Source organism: Sminthopsis crassicaudata, chromosome 1 (genome assembly GCF_048593235.1).
Source record: "Sminthopsis crassicaudata isolate SCR6 chromosome 1, ASM4859323v1, whole genome shotgun sequence".
Classification (NCBI taxonomy): domain Eukaryota; kingdom Metazoa; phylum Chordata; class Mammalia; order Dasyuromorphia; family Dasyuridae; genus Sminthopsis; species Sminthopsis crassicaudata.
Genome location: NC_133617.1, coordinates 712370672 through 712386854, shown reverse-complemented (window position 1 = coordinate 712386854; position 16183 = coordinate 712370672). Strand labels below are relative to the sequence as shown.

General features: G+C 40.3%; 1 protein-coding gene across 12 annotated transcripts in view; it reads left to right on the top strand.

Moving 5' to 3' along the window:
• ITPR1 (inositol 1,4,5-trisphosphate receptor type 1) overlaps positions 1-16183 on the top strand; it is a 387688-nt gene that overhangs the window by 21519 nt on the left and 349986 nt on the right. For all 12 annotated transcript variants that reach the window (XM_074284052.1, XM_074284050.1, XM_074284045.1 and 9 more), the window contains exons 3-4: positions 5281-5388; positions 8659-8729. In XM_074284052.1, coding sequence (XP_074140153.1) covers positions 5297-5388; positions 8659-8729 — 163 coding nt within the window. In that variant the 5' untranslated portion in view covers positions 5281-5296. The remainder of the gene's footprint in view (positions 1-5280; positions 5389-8658; positions 8730-16183) is intronic.

The following is a 16183-nucleotide window of genomic DNA, read 5'->3' as shown; positions in this document are numbered from 1 at the left end:
GACCATTGGAACTGGCCTGAATCACTTAAGTGTTGAAAAAGCCTCGTCCATCAGAGTTAATCATCGCATAATCTTGTTGCTATGTACAATGTTCTCTTGGTTCTTCACTTAGCATCACTTCATGTAAGTCTATCTGGGCCAGGACCTTCTTTTCAATTCAGACATTTTACAAGTATTGCTATATGTCAGTGAGACCTGGGACACCACAGCCTTTGAATTGGAGATGAACATCATGCAGAGAACTATGGGTGTGAACCAGCTGCAACATATCACTAATAAGGAACTGTTATCAACAGACAGTAGTAAAAAGGATATCATTTAGGGATTAATTGTACCCCGGAAAGATAAGATGAGTTGTTCAGGTGGCACAAGGGAGGGATGCGAGGTGGACACCCAGAGTAGAGTGTTTCACCAGTGCCTCACAGTGTTGAGCTTTAGGAGGACTGTTGCTTTATTGGATGGACCCATTGTGGGAAGATGTGGGGAAAACACACAAGGATGAGTTACGATCTGTGTCATTGGTTCGAGCTCTCCAGATTGATGAGATGGCAAATCCATTTGAGATTTGGATCTTCCTGAATTTTAAATTAACCTATCTCTTTGTGAGGAAGATAGCTATGTTGCCAGGTTTATTCCTCAGTTTACTTGCTGTGACATTCAACTAGCTTTTAATCACTGAGCTTGTTGCCTTAATGAATATCAATTCTGAAGCACTATAATCTCTCACAAGCCTATTTAATCTTCTGAAAAAGCGAAAATCTCAGAGGAAAAAATGACTTTCCCCTATTGTCTTGAAGCTGCTGGAGCCCATGAGTGTCCAGCTATCCCAGGTGGATTTGAAAGCCCAGAGAGTGGCAATAAATTTGTGGTAACTGCAGCCTCAGCAGGTTAGCACATCTGGCTTTCCTCTTGGGGGTCCCCTAGTGTTTCTCTTCGGAGAGTGGATTGCAACTGGAGCATAGTGTGAGACTGGCCGGAAGTTGTCTGCAGGCACAAATGGTACAAGATCAGATAAAAAAGCAGGCTCTCCCAAGCCCTCTTAACAACAGGAAACTTTCCAGATGAGCAGTCTGCTAGGCCCATCACTCCTAGACTTTCCTCCTCCCCCACCCCTCCTCGCCCTAGATGCCCTCCCTATTTGTTGACTTTACAGAGCTTTGTTTCCTTCCAAGGGAATGATGGAATAAGGCATTCTCCAGGTCACTAATGCTTAATTAATGGGGAAGCCATTGGAAGCTTCCAGGATTACCAGGAAGCCTTTAACGTAATCCTTTGTTAGTTTAATTGTTGCTAGAGACCCCTGGGAAAAGTGGAATTAAAAAAAACCAAAAAACAAAAAACTGTTTTGTGTAGGTGTTCTTTTTTTTTTTTTAAACTGTGGCCCCTGGCAAATTTCCTAGCTGACTACCCACCCATCATAAACTGTAGTGGGTGGACCAGTCTCTCTAGTTTTAGGAAAACTGGAGAAAAAAAAAGGAACATAAATGACATTTATTATTTACACTTAAATGGTTAGCAATAACAATTTGTAACTGAGAAACTTTTTGATGACAACCTTTCACCCACAAACAAAACAAATATCCCAGGCTCCAAGGAATATTTGGGAAGGATGGTGTAGGTTACCAGTTTGTCCAGCAGAACAGCCCCCGTGTCACAACCAGGTTGTTCAGAAACACTTCTTTCTAAGTTCATTTCTCCTTCTGCAAAGAACTGTAGGATTTTGGCTCTGCCTACCTGGTGATAGTGACAGTTTTGAAGGGAAGTAAATATAACCTGCTCTCTCCCAGCTCATTTTCCCTAAGGGCTAGACAGACATTTTCAGGAGCTCCTCTGAGGGGAAGGAGAGACATAGAGGTCCAATGGTCAGTTTTCAAATTGGGGTCTACAATGATAGGTGGCTTTTCTCATAGAAAAGCTTCCATCTTCTTGGGTCCCCAGAGGCAGTGTTAAGAGCAATGGATATTCAAAGTCTGATTCTTTTTGTACAGCAAAATAACTGTTTGGACATGTATACATATATTGTATTTAATTTATACTTTAATATATTTAACATGTATTGGTCAACCTGCCATCTGGGGCGGAGAGGAAGGAGGGGAAAAATTGGAACAAAAGGTTTGGCAATTGTCAATGCTGTAAAATTACCCATGCATATATCTGGTAAATAAAAACTATTATTAAAAAAAAAAAGAGCAATGGATGGAAGCTGAGAAGAGGCATATGTTGTTTGAGTGTGAAAAATTATTTCCTAATAATTGGAGCTCTTTCCTTGGGAGGGACAACACCCTTTTCTCTGTCCCTTCCATTGGAGGTCTTACAACAGAAGCTGAAATAGGGGATCTGGTTTAGCTCCTGGTTTTTCCTATGTGGTCTTGAGATTTCCTCCAAGTCTGTGGTTTTATGGGCTCTGATCTCCCATTCAACAACTCTTGATGGCCTTTTATGCGGTTTAAAATATGTAAAAGCAATTTTATTTTTCCTCAGAAATTTTCATCTGATTATTGGACTTAAAAGTATTCTGATTATCAGTGAATAAGCCCTAAACCTTCCAAAATAAACCCAAGTTCATACTAAGATAAGCAATGACTACCAAGTGACTTTATTTGGAATACATTATCAGAAAGGGGAAATATACTTATGTTGCTTAAACCAATTGGCTTACCTTCAGCTCATAAAAATATAGTTAAGATTACATAGGATAAAAATACATGATACTGAAGAGAACAAATGTTTGGTGGATTGTTCTTTCTGTCCATTACTTGCATATCTATTCTCATTTCCCAAGTGTCCATAAACTATTGTTTAAAGCCTTGTTATGTATTCATTGTTATTCCCTCTCTTTATAAACAAATTCATGCCTGATGAAATGTTGTTTATCCCTCTTGCAGTGTCAGGATTGGATTATTGAAATAATAGTTTTTTTTTTCTCCCTTTCTTCTTTTTTTCCTCCATCATAAAAGTAGGAATGTTTCCATAATTGATTTGTAACATTTTTTTCTAGAAATATGAGAGGCTGGCCTCTATTCTTTCTGGTTACAGAAAGTGAAGTAATCCCTCTTCGAAGAAAACTTGACTCTAGAAAGCCAGTTAAGAGTGAAAATATTTTTATACTCTATTTCAATCATCTTGGCCTTTTACAAATTTTGTGTACTTAAATTATTTCTGGTTTCCAGAAGGTGCTAATAAATAGACAGAAAAATGAATTTGAAGTCAGGAACTAGAGCAAGGAAGATGAGAGAGAAGTCCTTAATCATCCTGAACACCTTGGGTAATATTTGATGATTGGTTATAAGCCTCACCTGCTTATGCACTGGCTTCCTACACACAATTCTGTTTTTAAAAACATCATCAATATGGCCCTTATAACATAACTGCCACTTCTAAATATTTATCCTTCTGATGAAAGCTGTTATGATGACTCATGCCAGTATTTCTGTTTATATTTCTCTTTGGGGTTTGTGTGTATATGTGTGTGTGTAGGGTCCTTGGGGAGCAAAGTATTTTCACATGATTAAATGGGGACGATGGAGGTAGAGGAAACCTACAGCTTTGACTTGCTTGTTCAGTGAAGTCCTGTTCATAAAATCTTGGAGCTATTTTGTCCTTCATTCTTGAAGAGGAACATGACATCTCCATGACATGCAGATGAATTGGATTTAAGTGAGGGAGGGCTGTACAAGCTCACTTGCCTCACTTTCCCCACAGGAACCATCTGGGTTTATTGGCCAGATATAGATCAGGATGAGTGGGGATGGCCCTGATGCAGTGGGAAACTTTGGCCTTAAAAAAGCTTTTAAAAAAGCTTTAAAAGCTAAGGTCTTTATCAGGACTCAGTTTGACTGAAGAGATGCCCAATCCTTGATATCCAGGGAGGGGAAGACCCTCATAGTTTCTGACCAAAAAACAGAACCAATCACCATTTACAGTCACTTTGAGCCAATCCCTTGGATCTGTTGTTGGCTAATCACCTCGAGTCTGAGTGATTTGGGTTTAAAGCTTGGTCCTAGTCCTTAAACCCCAATATATCTTGTGATGTTTCTGTGATCAAAATTTACATTTCTTTGAGCTGAGCACCAATAGGTAAGGTATAATATACCCTTTGTGGACTGAAGGAAGGAAAAGGGAAAAAAAAGAAAGAAATGGAGCTATGTTGTCAAACTGGCTGGTTCTAGTTGGGTCCCCAGTGGGGCAGCTCCCATTCCTACTCACAAAGGTTGTTTTTTCCCTTGCTTTCAAAGAGGACCATGACATTGGGGAGTTGATGCCCTGACATGCAGATGGACTTGATTTAAGCAAGGGAGGGCTGTGTGTCTTAGAGCTGAAGGAGAAATCCAAAGCCATTTAGTCAGTCAAAAAGTAAGCATGTAGAGATTTATTTACTATGTTCCAAATATTGTGCTAAGCACTGGGGCCAAAAAGCAAAAGCAAAAGCATACCAGTCCCCGAGGAGGTTCTATTCTGATGAGGGAAACAATATGTCCATAAATGCGAATATTGAAGGTATAAACAGAAAACATGCAGTGTGCAGAGTCCATAGCCAAAATAATGTAAAAGGGAAGCTGCTAGCTGGGAGAAAGCAGTATTTGAGCTGAGTCTTGAAGGAATCCATCAATTCTAATTATTTTACAGATATGAAAACTAGGATTTAAAGGAGGGTGTTTTGCCCATAATCACTCAGCTAATAATCATTCGAGGTAGGATTCAGAATTTGAACCCAATACTCTGCCAAATTCTGGCACTTCCCAAGACTTTATATGCAGGAAGAGCTTTCAAGAGAAATTCTGTCTCTCTTTTAACTTCATCCACTTTATTCCATACCTGGGACTATGTATCTTCGAAATTGCAGCACATGATTTTTCTTCAAGGCTTTCCCTGCTCTCTGAATATTCCCTGAGGTGGAGTGAATATGTTAATATATTTCATAAGTCAGTGCTCTGACTCCTTAATCACCCCTAAGTCTTAGCTGAGTTCCTTGTAGGCTCTTTATTTATATCTACTATAGATTGCTGAGAAGTCTCAAATTGCTTGCTTCAGGTGTGACTTTTATCAAGAAGGAAGCAGATCACTGTTGGAGAGTATTGAAAATGAATTTAATTTTAGAAACTGTTTTTGCTGCATGTGTTTCACTTAACCCCTTAATAAACTCCTTGCCTATCAACAGTTGATTGAGACTTAGAAATCAACCATTTTGGAAAAACCGGGGTACCAAATGCCTTCCAGTGACATTTTCCCTCAAAAGCATTTCTAGCTTTCTAATCATTGAATATTTTTTTCTTTTTCTAGGATCCTCGAGTAAAACATGTCTGACAAGATGTCTAGTTTTCTGCATATTGGAGACATTTGTTCTCTGTATGCAGAGGGATCCACAAATGGATTTATCAGCACTTTGGGGTAAGAGCAGCTAATGTCTTATGTGGCAAGCTTTAAAAAAAAGTTTCAGTAACCTGAGTTTTAAAGTTCTATGAAAGGATTTTGTGTGATTGTGATAATTTTTTTAACCTGGCTATAATAAATATTATGGTATAAAGGGTGGGATAGTTGACATCAGTAGCTATTTTCTTTTTTTTCTCCTTTTTCTTTCCCCCACTAAAATTTTTGTCATTAAAAAAAATCTTTGCTTCAGAAAGCTTTTCTGAAGTAGACTAAAACCTGTATTCATAAAGAGTAAAACCTTACAAGTTCAGGAGATGAGAAGGTATAGCTAGACAGCAGTTCCATCTGAAAAAGATCTGGAATTTTTATGGCTCAGTGAAGCCATAGTATGACACATTGCTTCCCAACTCCCCAAAAAACTCATGTTATCTTAGACTCCATGGAGAGGCATAGGGTCCAGAAAAGGGAGCTGATAACATCATTTTTCTCTGGTAAGACTACTTTTACATCTCACTCCTGAGTGGTTCATTTTAGAAAGCCTCAAACCTGTCTAGAAGAAGGTGACTAGAGATGCAGACTTGGAGATGGATAGTTTAGACACAGTGGTCCTCAAACTTTTTAAATAGGGGGCCAGTTCACTGTCCCACAGACTGTTGGAGGGCCGGACTATAGTGAAAACAAAAACTCATACTCTGTCTCCGCCCCTCAGCCCATTTGCCATAACCTGGCGGACTGCATAAATGTCCTCAGTGGGCCGTAGTTTGAGAACCCTTGGTTTAGAGAATAGGAAGATCTGGACAGGGTAGATAGTGGTGAGACATAATAATTATATTTGGGCATTTGAAGGATTGGCCTTCAAGTGAAGGTGGGGAGACTATTTGTCACTCTCAGATACTCTCTGGTTGGTTCAGATGACGTTTGAGGTCATTTCCATCTCTGAGATTCTGCAGTTTAGACGAAGAGGATTATAATTTGAACTGTAATGTGGTAGCTGAAGTTTTCTATCTCTGGGGAAAACTTTCAAAACCAATAATGAAAAAAGATTCCAGGGGGAATAGTTACCTATTTAGCAGAATAGGCTGTTTTCAGACACTTCAGAAGCTATTAATTATATACCAATAAATAACACATGGTGGTTACAATAAGAACAGAAGCCCTGCTGCTAATTAGAAGAGACTTAATTTGGACCTCTTTGTTGCATTTTTCTCTTAACTGTGACAAAACTGCATGTCTTTAAAGATGTCCAGAATTCCTCTTTATCCCACGCCTTCAGAGTGGCCACTTCCTTATCATTCCCAGTTGTGGTTTTGTGATATTAGAGTTTCATCTTGCCCCCAGTTCTCCTCTCCCTGATGTTCCCTGAGCCTCTCTATGTCAAAGGGAGGTGACAGAGTAGAGAAACAGTGGATCAGCTAGATATGAGAAACAAGTGACCAACCAGTCAATATTCCTGGATAATCAAGGATTTCTGCATGTGCCATGCTTGAGCCAGGGCTTTGTTGTTTTCCAGGACAACAGCTTCCTTGAAAGCAGCATTTGAGAGAGAATAACTGCCAGCTCTGCTAAGACCCCAAGCCTAGGGACCATTTGGGGCTTCCTTTCATTCATTTCTGAGGGTCTAATTTCCTGAATGTTATTTAAACATCCAGGTGTTTGTCCTAGGCATGAAATTTTCAGCCTATGGCTCTTTAGTAATGGGTGTCTAGGGAAGAAGATTTACTTTGGCTTTCAGCATTGACCCTTCGCTATTATTATTATTATTAAAGAAAACATCGTTAAAAAATTCCCACTAGTATTCCTACCTCCAGACTGTACTTAGACTTCTAAGCATTCTTGTTGCTTAGTAGATTAGCTCGCCAAGTACTGATGGTGAATAGTTATTGGGAATGAGAGAAGAGATAGTTTGAGCATCATGACCAGGGTCAGACTCTGATACAAACTACTTTATGTCACCTATATTTCATTTAGATGACTGCCCATCTGATCCAGCATCTTGTTCTGCAGATGAGGGCAAAGTGCTGGAGGGATATGCCCAAAACCCAGGGTTTCTTCCTCCCCCTCAAATAAGCTCTTTCCATGTACCATGTGGTATCAGGATAGTGGTTTTAAATAGAAAAACTATTTGGAGATCTGTAAGCGAAATTAAATTTGGACATCATGATCCTTAGTAATCAACTTACCATGTTCTCAATTGATCTTTGACCTTGGGGAATTCAAGGTTCTTAACAGGACTGTTTATAATACCATGGTACCTGGTGGAGTTTTGGTTTTTTGGGGGGGGCACTCCCTCCCTCTCTCTTTCTCCTCTCTCTCTCTCTCTCTCTCTCTCTCTCTCTCTCTCTCTCTCTCTCTCTCTCTCTCTCTCTCTTCTCTTCTCTTCTCTTCTCTTCTCTTCTCTTCTCTTCTCTTCTCTTCTCTTCTCTTCTCTTCTCTTTTCTTTTCTTTTCTTTTCTCTCTCTCTCTCTCTCTCTCTCTCTCTCTCTCTCTCTCTCTCTCTCTCTCTGTCATTGTATAAGATAGCTGTCTTTATTATTCACAATTGAAGATCTTTTTTTTTTTTTTTTTTTTTTTTTACTATAATGGGTGTGTTGAAGGTATTGTCCTTACTGAAACTCCCCATAGGACATGTTAATGTCTACTAATCATTATTTGTGCAATGCTTCAATTTTTTGGCCAGCATATGCTCAGAAGTGACCTCTGGGTTTATCACAATGCCTCTGTGGTCATCAGCTAGGAGAGAGCTCATTATGTTTGTGATTAATAGAAGGAAGTCTCAGAGGACTGTGATCTTCTAGCATTTTTTTTTCTAAGGGCTGAGCTCTGGACTCCTGCATTGTTTGGTTCATAGAGCACAGTCACACACAGTCATGTACTACTTCTGGTGATTGATGCATTTTATCCATATTCTCTGGATTAAGAAGGCCTTGTGATTGCATATATTTAGCCTATGTCAGATTGCTTGCTGACTTGGGAAAGGAGAAGTAAGGGAAGGAGGGAGAAAAGTGCAGAACAGAAAAGCTTACAAAAATTAATGTTGAAAATTATCTTTACTTGTATTTGGAAAAATAAAATACTATTAAACTTAAAAGAAAATTTAAAAATAAATGGAAAAGAGGAGAAAACATTGATATTTCACATATATATCAGAATTTGATGTAACAAAATCTAGCCAACAAGGAAAGAATAAATGTGAGTACTGCTGGGAAAAATAGGACTTGTGTTGTTCTTCATTAGTATATCAGATTCCTTTTTCCTTAAAATTTAATTTATGCTTTTTGCCTTTTTCAGTCTGGTAGATGACCGATGTGTTGTACAGCCAGAAGCAGGAGATCTGAACAATCCACCTAAGAAATTCCGAGGTAAGATAGATAAAAAGCTGATTCTTCTGTTATGGGGATCTCAAGTGTACTTTGAAAATTTTTGGAAGCTAAAACACCAATCTTTTTTTAAGTGTTTATTCTTTTCTCGGTGTTTGCCTGTTATCTCATTTTAAAACTGTGATGTCAAATTGAAATGTCGTGGTAGCCTTGCAAAAATAATCTCTCTCTAAACAAAAAGTAATATCTGGCAAGTCAGAACGAGTGGATTGCTTTTATGAAGGCCTGGACTATCTGAATTGAACTACTAAATAAATTTTACTAAGTGCTAATTAGGTTTCAAGCTTTGTCTGACTGCATTTATTTCTTTAAAGGAATAGGATTTATGAACCTGATCATGTGGAACATTGATCTCACTGCTGTTTGCTCTTTTTTTGGAGATATCAGTCTTCTCAACCTGGGAAAGAAAGCTCTTTGACAGTGTCAATTTTTGTAATTTTGTGTTTTGAGTTAAGTTGGAGAGAACAGGGAAACTCCATGACTTGTATTATTGGGGAATTATTTTTTTCTCTTCATTATGGAACTTTCCTTGGAGATTTTTGTAATTCTTCATAATGACCTTTTAAAATATATAAGGATGTAACTCTAATGAAAAGATTTTGTATCTTATTTTTTGTTATGGTCCCAGGAATTTTGTCATTTCCAATTTCTGTTCAAAGATTGGGAAAGGTTTGTATTTGCATCTTATATCCCATTACTTAGTAATACTGACTGGTGAATTAGGATTTTTTTGACTTTTAGGCAAAAGCTGAGGAGTGTGGAGGAGAAGATAGTATATATAGTCAGTTTGGAGACAAGCCAAGTCAGCCAATTGGCATAGCACCCAGGAGAGGATTTTCATCTGAGGCTGGATACCAGTTTTGTTCCTTCTCTTATAGTCTCTGGAATTGGTGAAGTAGCTACGGGGCTCTTCTCCTTTGCTATTTTTAATCACACCGCTCTCTATTTTTATTTTTAACATAATAGAAACTTAAGAAACTCAAGATATGGCTAAGTGAGCACAATATAGCCCTTCTTAGATGCACTGTTCATTGTGCATACCATAGCTGCACCCTTGGCTTTTATTGGCTCATTCCAACTTTGAGTTGAAGGCACTTTCAGGTCAAATGGGTGGTCTGATCGATGCTTAGCAGGAGCTTTCTCCAAGTGGAGCACTGTACTAGGTGTTGAAGGACGAGTGGGATCAGCAGGGCACCACCCCTAGCTCCATGAAACTCCCAATAAGGGGGTCCTGATTCCTGCACAAATCTCTGCAGGAATTATCTAGGGGGACATCTTGCCATAGTAAAACAGCTTGATCTGTCGCAGCTGGAGCTGGGAATCCTAAGGACAGAAGGAGCCAGCATGAGAATTTTGAAATCTTGAGTCATTAAATAAGTAAAGAGGCAATGGGCTATGGTAGAAAGAGCTTGATTTGGGGGATGCTCACAGCCTGATGAGGATGATGAGATGCTTATCCATCTAATTACCTAAAAGGAACTTATACCAGGGTGGGTCAGCTAAACCATTTTTAACTGGAACTGGGAGCCTTGAGGACTCTCAATCCTCATTGGGAAATCAAGAATTGGGGGCATTATGACATTAAATACCTAGGGTGGTCCAGCACTGGATTTGGAGTTGGCCCCTGGAGTCAAGTTCTGGCTGTTTGACTCAATAGCTAGCAGTAGGTCTTGGGACCTCAGTTTTCCCAATTTAGCAGTTGCTAGCTGACATGAGTTGACTTTATCTTCCCTTGAATTTGGAACATTAAAGGTGGTGGGGGGAGAGGAAGGGCATGCCAGTACTTTAATACAGAGGAAGTCTCCCAAGTAGCTCCATTGTTCTCACCATAGAGGTAGCTTTGACTTAGGAGAAATCTTCCTGGTTAGATAAGGAGGGATTTCAGAGTGATGGACTGGGGTCTTGCATGAGGAGAAAACTGAACGGTGTGTGCTGTAGGGCCCACCCATGCTGGGGTCACATGGCAGGACTGTGATTTACGGTTTGCATTTCTCTGGGAATTGTTCGTGTTCTAAAGTAAGCTGATTTAGGTTTGTGGAAAAATCTGGTTTCCAATGAGCTCTGCTTAATAAACCTCTGCAAATGTAGGTCACTTACTACTTAAAACCTGTTTGCAGACTTGGATCCTGTACAGGGGCGATGAGCCTAAATCAGCTTTCCTTTGGGACCTGGGGCATGCAGGCTTTTCGGGAAGGCCACGAACAAGTATTAGCCATTTCCAAAGCATTCTCAGAGCTCCATTCGTGCAGAGGCAAAATTAATTTTCTTAGGGATGAGCAATTCTTTTTGAGAAAGACTAAGAAAGAAGTCTTCTCTGCATTTTTGGCATACAAACTGGACTGGTGACTTCACAAAGAATCAGTCCAGTCTCTTATATCCACTCACTCCTGGAGGACCCACGAGCTCTTCAGACTCAATGTGTCCAAAACTCAGCTCTTAGTTCCTGCCTCTTCCACCATCTTTTAACCCAAACCCACTTTTTAAATGTCTTTTGATGATATCAGTGCCCTTCTAATCCCTTAGGGTTTGAAATCTCAAAGTTCTCTTAAACTCCTCTCTTTCCATCACTCCCTAAAGCCCTTTGGATTTTGCCCCCAGAACATCTCTGGAATCTGTCTCCTTCTCTCTCTTCACATAACCATAATCCTGACCAGTTTTGTGGGGCATTATGGCATAATTGATAGAGCAGTAGACTTGGAGTCAGAAAGATGTAACTTTAGGTCCTGTCTCAGTTTCTTATTAATTATGTTATTTTGGGAAAGTTATTCAACCCGGTAGTGCCTTAGTTTTCCCATCTGTGAAAGGATGAACTTAGACTCAAGAGGTTCTATAATTCATCTTCTGTTCTAAAGCCCAGATCTTCTATTCCTCTATAACAGCCGATCAAGCTGTCATTGTCTCCCTTCTCATGGGATATTGTAAAAGCCTTATAATTGGCTTTCCTGCTGACATAATCTCTCCTTTCTGATCTGCTGTCCCCATAGCTGCCAAAATAATCTTCCTAAAGGCACAAGACTGACCACGTCACTCGTTCAAAAACATTCAGTTGCTCCTGATTACCCCTTGGATAAGGTATGAATTTCTTCATCTGACATGGAGAGGCATTTGTGATGCAATTCCAGTTGGCTTCTTCAGTCTTGTTTCTCTTTGTTCCTGTTTTTTGATTCTGCATTCCCAATAAAGGGAACTACAGTCTGGTCTTCAGACCGTATGTGTCCAGAGACTGGGAAGAGGTTTTTTCATTGCCTCAGACCATCAGTATGTCTCAGATGGGGCGGGGTGGGGGTGGGGGAAGCTATTCTTCCAGTAAGTCTTCTCATAGTTTCTTGGCTGAAATTATTCTTTGCCTCCTCACCTTTTCTTGTGCACTTTGGATTTCATCTTTGACATTTGCATCTCTTGTCTTCCATCATTTTCCACTGTGCATCCTTCAGTAGAATGGGGAGGGCTCCTCCAGGGTTCCTCTGTCTCTAGTGCCATGCTTTTAACATAATAGACATTAATGAATTCTGGCTGGGATGTTACAATTTAAATTGCACAGTACAGTTCTGTAATCACAGTTCTTTGTAGCCTATTCTTCAGTGACACCATTGCCCACCCAAGTTCAGCATAGACATATGGAAAATGAATGAGTGGAGGAATATCTGAATGCGATGATGGGGCCTTGATAAGAGCAGTCAGCAGAGTTCTGCTTAGTCATTTTGCTTTGCTCCATCATTGTTCACTTTCCAGGCTCTTCTCTATCTTGAGAAGTATTATTCCTGTTCTTGGGGAAGGGGAGATCCAGCCTCGATGGTACTATGTGGGCTTTCCCCCAGGATGGCATACCATGGTTTGGGAATTACAGACAAATGGGTGTGAAATGTGTCCTGAACTACAGATTTTGAGGTTACTTTATTGGCCCCACTTTAAATGTTTGCTACCTTTACCTTTACCCTTATGCATCTTCCAACATTTATGTGTTCTTGTTAACTGAGCATAACTGTAGTGAACTTCTAGAATAACTTTCATTATATTTGTACAGAACCCAAACTTTTATTTTGCCACTGGTCATTGATACCCAAGAGAGCATTTGCTTTCCGGTGATGGGCAAAAGGAAATCTTAAAATGAATTGCTATTTTATATTGTTAGAATATATTCCCATCCTGATTACATTTGTAGGAGGAAAGCAACACTGGCTTCACATCTGTTTCATTTCAGTCAAATCTTTTGCATTATCTGAATTAATTTTGCATAATAACATTTTCTTTCCAATATTTTCATTGGGCATCTTAGTAATTCTATTACTGTTATTCTTATTTGGATGTGGCCATGTTTCTAAGTATAAATCTTCATTGAAGAGGATCCATGGCAGCCTTTTTCTCTTCATCTGAGTGGGTTTGAGGCAATAGTCTTTAAAAGAGAAAGTAAACCCACCTTGAAACTGAATGTAGCAAACACATTATGGCATTTTCCCTCTTCTCTTCTCCTTCCCTGGTAAAATGGTGACCTCCCAAGAGAAGTGATTTTCAAACCAGGAAGGCTTTTGATTTCAAAAGTCTTTCCTTCTAAATGTAATCTGCAGGTCTGTTTGAAAGGTCAGCTAGAGGCTTGGGAATAAGCCCACACTGTTGTGTTGAGAACATGATAGTCATTGTAGAATTTCCTTAATTACATTGGAGCAGAAGTGAGGCTCTCTTTCCACTCCTTGATCTTTGGTTCAGAACAAAGTGCTGTTTGTGGGGCCTCTCAGATGGGCAGGAGCCTTAGGGCCTGACTCTTGACTGAGGCCAGATGTAAGCATGGCACTGTGACTGAGGAACATGTTTGCCTGTGTGGGGTTTGTGACCCTGCCAGGACCGCTCCGTTTAGGACGAGAAGCTATTTGAAGGTGGGAGGCAGAGGAGAGAAATCGTGGGCAGAGGATGGAAAAAATTTGGGGGTGAAAAGGGAAGATGAATAATGAGAATTCAGCTTAACTGGGGAGTTGGTGATGATAAAATAGTGAGCATTCTGAATCGGTGATGTCTTACTTTGTTATTTGTCCCTTGTCCTCCTTTTTAGACTGGACCTGTGATTTTCATTCCTTTCATGAGGAAGTTCCCTGTGCTAATGAAGGGCTCTTCTTCAATGCAGCCTTAGATCCTGGGATGCTAACAGGTCATATCCCTTGCCCAGGGACCCAATGCCAGGGTGGGTCAAAAGTAGGATTTGAATGTGGGTCTTGCAGTTTCAAAAGCCAGTTCTCTAATATATCACCCTGCTTTAATTAACTTCCTGTGGTTCATTTTATTTGATACCCAGAGTAGGCTTTTCTAGAGCATGTTAGGAGGCACAAGGAATTGTTGAAGGAACCAAGGGATTCTAAGAGGCTGAAATAAGGTGGGATGCTCTCCATTTGGAGCTTTTCAGGGCAATATCTGGTGCCTTGTGCTGCAAGGAGTCTTGAGTCTACTGCTGGAGATCCACAAAATATCATAGGCTCTTATCCTTGAGTGTCCACAAAGATGGCATGGGGAGCTGAGTTGGAACTGCACTGAAAGCCTTTCTTAGCTTGGACTTTCCAGAGTTTATGCTCTGTTAGCATGACTTCTTGGCTCCTCCCTCATCATCAAAATGGGGCCATGCCTACTCACATTGCTCATCTCCCAGGGATGTTGTCAGAAAAGCACTCTGTAAACCTTTAATATGTGTGAGTTAATTTAGATCAGAGGACTGGGAAATCTAGAGCAGGAAGGAATCTCAGGTAGCTTCCAGTCCAACACTTCTCTCCTCCTTCTTCCCTCTACTTTCTAAAAGAGGAAACTGAGACCTGCGGGTGTTAAAAGACCATAGTAGTAAGTAGCAGAGTTGAAATTTAAGCCCAGGGTCTCTAACTCCAAATTCATCATGTTTTCCCCTGAAACACTCACTCTACATCTCATACAGTAAAGAGGCTTGTTCTTCTCAGAGAACCCTGAAACTGCCCGGAGAAAGGCTCGAAGTGATTAGAGTGAGGCTTTCCCAAAGTAGGACAATCCTGGAGACACAGATGAGCAGGTGACCCAGTATTAGCTTGGGAAGCTCAGGTGAGGGTCCGCAGGGTTTGAATTGAACCCTGGCTGCAGCCAGAGGCTTCTGCCGCAGGTGACAAACAGTTTCTGTCCTTACTGGGTTAACTTTGTTGCCAGCCACCCGCCTTCACCCACCAAACATTGTTTTAGCCGTTGCTGAGCAACGTGTCCTTCTCTCCCCCCCCTTTTCATTTTGGCAAGGCTCTGAAGGAATGAACCCATATCTCATTTAGATTTTAAAATACCCACATGGAGAAGAGAAGGGAGAGCTGACATTTTGATTGTTCTTTTGATCCTAATCAATAACCTAAAGTGTTTTTGTTTTTGTTTTTAGTGATATCGATATGAACACTTGTTTTAACTAGGCATGTGGAAATTAAATTGTAAAATCTGGGTTAATTTTAGTTTTATTTGAAATATGAGCCTTGGGACAAAATGTGGATAAGGGGTGTGTGTATGTGTTTATACACAAACACACAGACATATGTATGTATGTACATATTTTTTGAGTGGGGGGATTGAAAATATAGATTGATGGAGAGTCTCTCCCAGTGTGCTTTGTATTCACTGAAATCACTTCAAATTTAATTAAAAAAAATTAGTGGGTTGCTTTTAATTTTCATTTCACATTTATCAGCCAACTGCAGCCTTGCACCAACAGACTCCATTTAAAGGGAACAAAACTATAATTTAAATTAATTCCCTGAGCAACATATACCATTCCTGGTGTGTTATGCAACCACAGAGTTGGTGCATGTGGTGTGATTATGCTATATTCCCACACAGTGAAATGTGTCGCCAACTGTGCCCCTGCTTCCTTGCTCAGGAGCTTGAGAGGACAGGCAGAAGGCTTGGGGCTCCCTGACTGGGGGCTGTAGGTGATTTGATGTCTAGGGTGGCTTTCTCCAGTGAGATCTGGGTCACTCAAGTGCTGGATGTACTCATGATAATTTCACACGAAAGCCTTGCTTAAAGCTGCTTTTGGTAGGCATAGACTTCTAAATTTTCTGTGGTCACAAAAAAAATCTCAAGCAGCTTCTTTGCAGTAAAGCTTTTGATGCTACAAATTTGTGGAATTAAGTCCTGAAGTTAAAAAAAAAAGACATTTTTCCCCTCTTCCTTACTTCCTCCCAAGATAATTTGCCCCCCTAAGTGGTGCTGATTCTGCTTCCACAGAGTCTAGCCTCTTCTTTCTACTCACACAACCCCTAGCCTTGGATCAGGGACCTCCTTACATCTTGCCTGGACAATTCTTTTAGTCTCCTTTCCTCTCACCCAACCTGCCGTGCCATCCTGTGGTCTGCCAAAGCAGACCTCCTCAGGCCTTACAGGTTGAACCGGTCACTCTTGCTCAGAAATATTCAGTGCCCTCTGTTGTCCTGAGTTGGAGATAGACTTTTTTG